The 10690-nt window shown below is 42.5% G+C and overlaps 1 protein-coding gene across 1 annotated transcript; it reads right to left on the bottom strand.

The window, feature by feature from the left end:
- Nucleotides 1–2368: 2368 nt before the first annotated feature.
- Nucleotides 2369–8952, bottom strand: LOC119213293 (G-protein coupled receptor 26-like). The gene is made up of 3 exons (XM_037464494.2): nt 7642–8952; nt 6892–7005; nt 2369–4657 (listed from the first exon to the last, which is right to left on the bottom strand). The coding sequence occupies exons 1-3, from the start codon at nt 8307–8309 to the stop codon at nt 4429–4431; spliced, it is 1011 nt and encodes a 336-aa protein (XP_037320391.2). The 5' UTR covers nt 8310–8952; the 3' UTR covers nt 2369–4428.
- Nucleotides 8953–10690: the final 1738 nt, after the last annotated feature.

The raw sequence follows: 10690 nt of genomic DNA, 5'->3' as shown, positions 1-10690 counted from the left end.
CAAAAACATCAGTGCCAGTGTTGGCTCTTCTTTCGGTGAAATTAAACGCAGCGATTCAGATAGAACTGATAGCATTGTACTGTATAATGCTTATATTTGCTTCTGTGTTTCGTGTCATCACACACAGAAACCACAGTAGCGCTTCATTTTGAGGCTTATTGGTTGGGTCCCTATAGATGGACACAAATATTTTACTTTGAGTAAAAATAAAATCATTGACTTTAGTGTAAAATGTGACACTGCAACACCCGCGATATTGCGAGAATCAAGCTGCCAGTCTAGCTAACAAAATTAGACCCAGGATAAATATAATTATGTGTGAACAAAGTTAAGGAGAGTATCATGCAAATAATTAAAAATGTTGCATTTCTCAAGACGTTGCGAAATATTTGCTTGATCTGTGAACCTGTCAAGTGTTTGATGAAAGTTAATCAAGCACTAATATCTCATAGGTTCAGGTAATAGGCAAGCACATATTTAGGCTCCCTCACAGCTCATATTTATTCACCTGATTCCTGTTTTGGGACAGGTGCACCACCATTGGCAACCGAATGCAGAAAATCCTTAATCCAGATATATTAAAAGCCTTCAATGCACACTCACACAGGTGTTTGTGCTGATTAGCACTCTGCCCTAATCACAGGTGTTTAGAGTTTTCAACACTAATTAGATATTAGACCCTGGGGCGTTTTCTGCTGCAAAACTACCGCAAATGTGATATCACTCCCTGGTTGGTTTTCCAATGACAAACCTTTTATTTTTGACTTTCACTAACTGTTTGCAATGTCCATTGTCACAGCCCCCCTCTAAAACTGTAACTTTAACAAAAATAGGATGCTCACAGGAATACTTGGCAAACAGGTGATCACTCGAGAGCTAAGTCAATATACGTAAAACCAATAGTTATATTAGTAGAACGTCATGCCGAAAAAGAGATGAGAGGGGAGCTGCTGACAAACGGCTTCTGCTGCTTAAGCTCTTCTGCATGAGCAACACCGGACCAGGTGTATCCATTGCCACTGATTAATCAGCTCTGCAGCCCTGGAGGAAGGAAGCGCGAGACACGCCAGACGAGATGCTTCCGTCTCGGCATTGAGTCGCCAGGTATGATTTCTTCATCACGTTCCACCTTGAACTCTTTCCCTCACGCCAAAGAGACGTCTGTTGGGGTTTTGGGGTTAGAATGACACAAATGAACATCTGTAGTCTTTGGTTGAGTCTTTATTTCCATATTTCTAAACAGAATGAAATGCAACAAGCCCAACGTTCATTATTTGGCCTCTATATGCACTTTATGGTTGTCTTGAGAAAAAACAAACAAATAATGACATTATTCTACCCTATTTCACCAACCGACTTGATACATGTGTCATTTGTAGGATCACACATTTGGACAGAAGGAAAATGAATCTTCAAAGCATCCTTGTACTAAATCTGTCCGGACAACTTTGAATTTCAAATTAAAAAGTATAATCTAATCTAGATTTTCTGAGCATTGGCATTCTTTTGACTCTTCCTTCCTTGTCCCTTCCTTTAGTCGTGCTTCATTTCTCACTCTCGGGGGGGGGGGTGCACTTGACAGAGTCGGTTGAGGCCAACCCTGATTGGACCGTGTTTTACCGCCAGCGCCACCACCCACCCGAAGGTAAACACCGGCTCCCGGGGCGCGCGGCCCTGTACGGAGTCTCAGACATGGCCAACTCAGCCGGCTGCTGATGTTGTTTCATTACCAGCTGCGCTGCGGTGTGAGCAGCAAACTGCTCAGACTGATTGTAGGTGGAAACAGTCTGACTCACTCTTCCCGTTGTTTCTTAAAGATGTGATTGCAGCGAAGGGTTTATCTCAGGCTGCGTTGCAGGCAGGCGGTTTCGACACTTCACCAACCTTTTGTTCTGTTGTTCTGGTTCAGCTGTGTGTTGTTGTTGTTTTTCTAGATGAATCTATTAGGTGTTGTAGCTGTTGCTATGTACTGAAAACGTAAAACAAAAGCCACCCATTGTAATTGGGTGAGACATTGCTACAGTGAATACATAACCAGCGTAATATATTATGAAACACTGATTCGATGGTTTGCCTTCATTGTAAGATTTCACTTTTCAAGTATAACCATATTCTATGCTATCAAGAATCATGTAATAAGTAGTTGCTGAACACAAACATAATCACTTTGATATTAAGTTTGTTTTATGTTATCCGTCTACCAGAACCCCAGTTGTTTGACTGAAAACCACATGGTCGAAATTTAAGAATTCAATATTTCCATCAGCCCCATTAAAGTCAAATATTCTCATGTTATTATTCGAAGACGGGAACAGTAGTCTTCGTCATCATCACCACAGTCCTGATTTGTCATCTCTGCCATCTGCAGCAGCATCAAGCCAGTGGTTTAATGAATTAGGATGTACATAACAAAACACTTCAGGCAGTCAACCCAGTTACCATAACAAAATGAGGTATATTACACTCAATTCACTGACACCTATCCACAACAGTTCAAGCTTATTTTGCATGTGAAGAAGCACATTCTGTAACACTCAAACCAATACAGTGCTGCATAAATTACGTGTACGTATATCCAAGAAACAAAAATATATTTCACATCTTCATTTCTCTAAATCTGTCCACATATTATATTGTTTCATGTATATTTTTTTATGTTTATGTTGTTCTTCATCGAATAATCATCGTGTGAGAAAATGACTAATCTACATCAGTGCAAAACATCGGCAAAAGTTACAATGATTGACCATATCTATACATGTACATTGTTCAAGATATCCATATGCCACTGTGAATGGCAACATTTGAAACCATCATAAATTACAGAATTTAAGGCGTTGGCTGTCTTGGAGTGTCACACACACACTGCGCAATGCATCATGTGTCCAAGACAACCATTTCTCCTCTGTATTGTCATAGATCCTTAAACACATGAACACAAAATCAAAGCAGAAACCAATTGTTAACTTCATAAATATTCGCATCTTCTCTTATGTTTTCCAGTAAGATGAACTGCAGCTACTAATATTTGGCTCACTGGGCGCCATTGATCACATTGTAATACACACAGTATCTTATTTTTCAGCCTTCAATGTACCATGTAAAGACACTGTGCATCCGGCATGACATAACTACGGTGTTAAAGCACCTCTATCTACAGCAGCTCACCTCTATAACAAGTGGAGCCTAGCCTTCTGATGCAGAGCTGCCTATCTTCTGATACAGAACACAAAATGAATAGAACAGGTATAATAGATCACACTTTGTCAGTCAGGAGGCCTCTGGAACTACTTCACCTTACAAGCAACGGGACTAAATAAATATAGATAATATCTATTTAAAGTGAGAGTAAAAAGGTGATATCTTGCATCCTTTTATAGATGATCCATTTCATTAAAAATACATATACATATTTCCCAAACATTACAAGTAAAACAGAAGTCATTGCTGTTACATATCATGTGATGCCATTAGGTGTCATGTGATCCCTCTGCTAAGTGAAGGCAATAAAACACATCTTTTACATTTTCTTTTCTCTGGCCTGTGTAGCCCAAATGTGTGAGAAAGCATAAAGGAGTCTCAGCGGGTTCCTCCTCTCTGTGAGCACAAACCTCGCCAAATACAGTTAATCACGCTCCACTTGACCAAACAACCTGAGGGGCATACGTCATTCATTGTGACAGCGAAGGCAGCCGGCTTGAAGGCCTATTTTTTTTCTTCAAAACAATGCGTTTACCCACGTGCAGCAAAGAAAGACACTCTTGCTTTGGTATCCTTCATTGGCCCCAACACTACAAAAAGCAATACTACTACAAAAATAAAATTCGTTAAATTAGTATTGTATTTTACCCCATCAAGTCGGAAATAACCTGAGCCTAAATGTGCAGCAGGTTTGTTTTGTTTTATGTTTTCATCCGTGATACAATTTGGGGACTGACAAGTTTTGGTTAGGCTAGTCTTCAGTGCTACATACATTTTGAACATATCACTTGTCAACTACAAACACTTTGATAGAACTCCTTTAATTTTTTGTATTTTTTAAAAGATAATATAAATATTTATTAGAGCATTGTCAAATAATGACAAAACATCTTATATCACACTAGAAAAGTTCCATAATGAGGCTACGAACTTGTCGTTGTTCTCGGGTGAGCACGTCTGTCTCTGCAGGTGGATGTGAAGTCTGCCGTTGCTCATTGTCCTCTCAAGCTCACTGCACTGATATGCTGCTCTGGGAACTCAGTGTGCAACCACAGTGGTGTGCTAGGATTTCCCCTCATCCGTAGTGATGTTTATTTTATTTTTTTTAATTGATTTGGCTTGTCGGACTAAATTCAAGCAGACGTGGACAGGAACAACCTTTTAGATCTCCTCTTCGTCGATAGGGTAAATCATCCTTGTATTCGCCGGGGCGTCGCTGTGTACCTGTCACTCTGCGGCAGGTATGCTGTGCACTTGGGTCTCGTGCCCGGGCCCGGATGCGTTCATGGAGCTGCGCTTCAGCAGCCTGTTGGTGATTTCGCTGCACGTCTTCCTGTACTGGTGTCGTAGAAGGGAGTACACAAAGGGGTCGCATGCCGCCTTGCTGTAGGTCAAGCACTTGGAGACAACTCCCCAGTGGGGGGTGATAGGCACCGCTGGAAATAGCTCCACAATCCTGCAGGCAAGCGTGAAGAGAGAGCGTTTGCGAGAGAGGGAGATCAGGAGGAAGTGAAGTCAACGAGCTTGAAAAGGCGTGCATGCCCTGAGCTGAGCTTATTATGTTTAACTAGAAATACATAAACAACATTGTTACACACAACTTTTTTCCTGCAGTTATGTAAAAATTCTATCTTTAATTATGTCGGCAGCAGTCACAGGAAACTATATGTATATTAACGCTGCTTCTCTCATCTGTGTGTTTTACTGTGTGAGGCAATTTTTCATCTGATGCGTCTTTTGAAGCCAACAGCATACATTTTAAGAAAAAGAGAATAAAACAGACCTGTTGTGCCAGTGACAAATATCTGAAAATAAGCCAATTAACTCAGATTGTTATTTAATACACTATTAGACTTTTAGGGCTAAGCAGACAACCATGAAATGACAGTGGGCAGATAGTTCTTCTAGCAGTCTGGGGGGGTGGCTTTGCCTGTTGTCTGCATCACAAAACACATAAAATGTGTGCTTTCACAAACATTTTTCCTAAGTGTAAACCCATTTTACCACACACAGTGTCATAAAATGTGAAAAAAACGAGAAAAGGCCTATCCTCTTATCTTGCACTCTGTATGATTACTCTGCCCAAAATCAAGCTCTGTCAGCACATTAAAACTAGCCTTATACGGGCGAGTAGCCATCACTGGTATTTGCCAACACACTCCACAGCACCAGGGTGAACAGCAGTTTAAGTCAGCTGCCACAACACGCAGCAGGACTTTTACCATTCACATGATTACCCTGACGACAAATCTGCAGCGTTTAGCCCGATATACACACATTGTGATTAGTAAACTGCCATTTGTAGAATGAGAGCTTGTACGTTGCTGCTATGGCTGTGTGTTACTCACAGCTCATTCAGAGTGCATTAAAAACTTGTCATGGCAACTATGATTCTGTTTTATTTCCGCTTCTGTCATTGAAGATGTTAGTGATAGATGTTTAAAAGATAAAACTCAGCTTAATTAATTCATATCCTGCTTGTGAGTCATCCAAACTTCATCTTTTTTCCCATTTGGTTAAAATGATTACATAGAGTCAGAGCCAGCCTTAATTACAATACAAAACAATTGTAAATTTGTTTTTAATAATAAGTATAAACCAGACAGGCTCAACTTCAGAGAGAAAGGAGTGCCAAAGGAAATGGAGCTTCTCAGAGCTGTGAAATAATCCAACTGAATTATGGATATTTAACTTGCAGTGATCTTCTCAAGTTGGGGTTTGATGAACATCTAAAGTTGCACATATTTGGTTATTTCCTCTTAACATAAGGCAGTCCATATATATATATATATATAAATAATTTGCGTGGTGGAAAGGCTTTGTCGGGCGCAGCTGGTTGAGGCAACAGTGCTGGCAGGAGGTGTACGTGGCCTCAGCTGTAATCAGTTTGGACTAATTGTGTCCTGCCCACACGGAGGACTGGGGGACGACGGGCATTGAAAACTTGTACTACTGGTACTAGTGCTTCCCAGGTAGCTTGTATTCTCAATTTTCGAAGTGAAGACTAATCTGGTTTTCTGTGTCCGCGTTTTGAGATATGCATACCTCTTTGAGATGTCTGCCCCCACCCAAATTCAATGGAGGAGAATGCAATTTCTTTTACTGGTGCTGAATATTTATTTAAAAAATGTTTTTCAATGGCAGTAAAAACTGTCCTTGTTACTCTTGGTAATCCCTGGAATTAACTGCTCTGCAGAAAATAGAAGCAAGGGAAGAAAAGTGAGGGATTAGATATTACAATCTCTTTATGTTATTTCTTTCCTCCCCTTGCAAGAATAATACATATTATACATATTTACGTTAAGTTTTATCTCACAAATTGAAATGAACATTCACATCCTCAGGGCCTCATGTGACCTCTTCTCCCTCTTGATGTTTGTGTATTACCCCAAACAATCTGATGCACCCAAAGAGCTTGAGGAGAAAAGTGCTAATGCAGCAGCAACAGCAGAGCAGAGGCATATTAGTTATCACAAGGTCAGCCAATCTCATCTTCCAACTCTGGGCGGTGTGGGTAGTAAGCATTGAGGAGGCAGAAAGGAGGAGGAGGAGGGGATGGGGTTGGGGGGGGAGTGACAGCAGAGGAGGGAGGTTTGGGGGAAACCAGCAGAACAAAAGGGTTGTGCTGCACGCCGCAGTGTGCCGACGTGGTTTCCCTCTCCCGCCTGCATGCACGGGTCTCTTTCTCACCTTGTAATCACATAGGGAGCGAAGCACAGCATGAAGGTGCCAATGAAGGTGCTGATTTTCCTTGAGGCTCTCTGTCGTCTCCTCCTCTGCTCCTCCAGGCAACGCTGCCGAACACTGGAAAACACAGGTGACACCACATTACGGAAAAACCAATAAGTGGAAAGAAATATCATAAGATAGCTACAGCAGGTGCCAATCTGTTATTATTTCTGTTGTTGCGGGGATTAAATAAGGCTGAGCTCTGGTGCGTTGAAGCAAAGTGTGAATCCCCACTTCAAGAATGACAATTTTCAACAATTTTTGTGTGAGCAGAAGTGCAACGACGCTGTGAAGTTAAGACTAATTACTAAAGTAAAATAGAGGTCATCAGTATGAGTTAAGACAGGAGGATTTAGAGCACCAGCATGCACCTTATAGAATCTACATTAACCAAACACAGAGAGAGAGAGGCTTATATTGGCCCTTAGAGTGTTTGTATCCTCTCAATACACTCATGGCAAATGTAATTAACTGCAACGTTTTAGGCTTTAATTAATGTGAATTATTGCTCAAACTAAGTTACACATATCAGGGGAAACAGTACTTTTCTCTTTTTGTTTAGAGGCGTTGGTGTGTACAATATGTTCGCTTTTTCTAAGCTCACTTTAAAAAAATCCTCTTGTATAGGGCCTCCAAAATGTGAGTCCTACAGTGCAGGTTGGTTAGAGTAGAATGCAGAAACAATACAAATCATAAGTCAAAAGAGCTCACCTGGGATGTATATCCACCAGCAAAACCAAAGTTTGCATTGTAATAACGTCAATCCGCTTACAGTGAAACCTTGCCACCTTAAGCACTTTGAGGTATGTGACACACAGCACTATAAAAGACAGGAAAAATGTGAAGGAGTGGAAAAAGACGGTGAAGATAACAAACTGGGTCCGACTGCTCGCCCTCGGGTTGAACAGGGTGCAGGACGCGTAAAGCCGGTGGTATCCCACCCAAGAGAAGCAGGTGGCCACCGTGGAGAAGGACATGGAGTGCGCCCACGTGTACCCGAGCACAAGAACCGCGTCTTTGTGGCGCATTTTGGAGTGGTACCTCAGGGGGAACACCACGGCGATCCACCTGTCGATGCTCAGAGCTGCCATGCTCAGCATCGAGTTGGTGGACAGGAAGGTGTCCAGGAAGCCCACGATCTGGCAGAAGCCGTCTCCCCCCGGCCGAGCCTCACTGACGAGTCCCACCAGCGTGAGCGGCATGTTGGACACGGTCAGCAACAAGTTGCAGAAGGTGAGGTTGAGGTTGAACAGACCGGGGACCTGCTTGCGGATCTCCGGATTGTACAGGAAGCAGATCAGCACCAGGACGTTGGACAGCAACGACACTATGATAATCACAACCACCAACACGGAGAGGATCACCTGCGCAGTGTCCATCCTGCGGGCCCCGAAACTCACTTGTCCCCACTTTCTGTGAGCATATCCAGTCTTGTTTGGCGGCGGCAGAACGGCACGAATCACCCGTAACCGTGCCCGTGCATCCCCAGATCCCTCCACCGGTGGAGTCCCCCTTGTTTTTCTCTCCGCTACATGTCTCTGTGCGCGAGCCAGCAAAGACGATGATCAAGAGGATTTCGGCATTATAGTAGAGAAGTGCGCATTCGACGAGAGGATCTTCCCCGTTTTGCCTTCAAACTACAAGAAAGCAGCTTTTGTGCCACTCTATTCTCGCGCTATTCTGGCACTGCGTCTTGCAGAAGGGGGGGTTTGTCGTCCTGTGATGCGCTCCCGAGGCATTACCCTTCCACACACACTGCACAGTGTGTGTGGGCTACTTGATCTCCCGCGTCTCCTCGGAGAAACCAAGAGAACAGGCACATTTTAGTTAAGTGGGGGGGTTCCTGTTAAAAAAAGGGAAATTGCGGTGATTCCCCAGGGAGAGTTTCCTTCTTTTCACAAAATTTAAAAAACATTGAGAAAAAAAAAGTCCCAACACATTTTACAGTAAATAACTTGACATGCAATTTTCCATAAATGTTCTATAATTAATTCAATACACATTGGATGTGGTCACCAGTGTATTTCCTTTCTTTATGTTATCCATTATTTCAAGGGAGACCTTGATGCTCCAGTGCCATTCAACAGAACATATTACCCTAAACCCACCCGCCTCATAATATCCACTTGAGACGAACATGTTTAACTTAATAATAAAAATTTGATTAAAAAAATTAATGTTCATGTGATTTTTTTGTTTATTCCACTCTGGCTCATTTAATCATGCATTCCTTTCCAAATAAAACCTCATGCCTAAAGTAAATATCTCATTAAGTCTGTTTCTATCAGATTGATGAGGAGCAATTCCCCCGGAATTGGAAGCCGGATGACGCCCCCACACTCTCCCCTCTAAACTCGAGAGGAGAATCTTTCCTCTGATGCGTGGTACCCATCCGAGTGTGCTGGGAGCAGGGTGAGGTGCTGGATGTGGCACAGATAAGCATGGGGGGGGGGGGGGGGGTTGGGGTGAGACCGTGTGGGCGGGAATAGTTACTGTTACTGCTAAACGCGTGCACATTGCATCTGACTGTGGGGACGTGAAACTACGCAGGCCACCGTGTTCTCTGCATTCTCTCCAAAGGTGAACGGGAGAGAAGAAAACATTGTTATTTTCCTTGGAGAAAAATAAGTCTCATTAAAATGCATCCTGTAAGAGAGTCCATGGGCTCATGTTTGCTCCTAATCAAAAGAGAAGGCGGCTTCGGGGGAAGGACAGACAACTGTGCCGGCTACTGGGTGTTATCAAGATGAAATGTAGCACCATCTTGGCCCAGAGTGAGGCTTTGGCTATGACGGATACATTATCAGAATTATAGAAGCACATGCGATGTCGCCATCAGCCTTTCTAGACACGCAGTTATGCAACTGCTCTCCTGTCAGTTCAGAGGCCGTATCCGCACAAAGTCACTAGTTCACCATGCTTTTATCGGCATCGCTTGCTTCAATTTTCCTTTTCATAATGAAATGCGAACTCCACAGAGACTGTCTGTGAAATTCACATTTTAAAAACACATCTGTGTGATGTGGAGGTGTGATGAGATTTGTGTGTGTGATGGATCCCTACAGAGAGTATTTACGTTAAAGATGCAGCAATTAGAACAAAGCCAACATCCTCTTTAAGCATCATGACACTTTAGACAGACGTGTATGGAAATAGATTTTTTATAAATATGTATGCTGTTTTTCAACAATACAAAATGTCCTCCGTCATTCAGGGGGGGGACAACTATGTCTCCGCAGATTCATGTCAATGAGGCCTGACCGGAAGTGGACACATGGGATTCGACGCCTGGTCTCAGGAGATATCACCTTGAACGGATACAGCACAGCATGTCTTTTGTCCGATGTTGGCCAAGTATATGCCTGTTTTTAGGGAGAAAACATGAATCCAGGTAAACAGCCCTTTTCTCAAAATGATTTTATCGTTGGTACGTTACAAAACATACATGATAAATCACAAACTAATATTGAAGAGTTGAGACTAGATCTTTTGAAAGGGTTGCAGAGATGCACATTGTGGGTCTGATGGTGGTAGATTTCTCATGTTTTTCATTTACAAGCTTACTTTAGGCTTCTTTCATATCCATATTTTAAAATAATTGATTCATTGTTGGTAAATCAACTTAGACAAACCTGTCTCCAGCGAGTGGCGCTTGCGTTTTCTCGCTTACGTGTCAGCCACCAGTAGTTCTCATGCACATTTGACACAGCAGTAAAGTTTCAGTTGGTTCCAATCTGCAACCACTAGATGCCTCTAAGTC

Source organism: Pungitius pungitius, chromosome 21 (assembly GCF_949316345.1).
Source record: "Pungitius pungitius chromosome 21, fPunPun2.1, whole genome shotgun sequence".
In the NCBI taxonomy this organism is placed as follows: domain Eukaryota; kingdom Metazoa; phylum Chordata; class Actinopteri; order Perciformes; family Gasterosteidae; genus Pungitius; species Pungitius pungitius.
The sequence above is the reverse complement of the archived record's forward strand: the minus strand, read 5'-3'. Positions and strand labels throughout refer to the sequence as shown.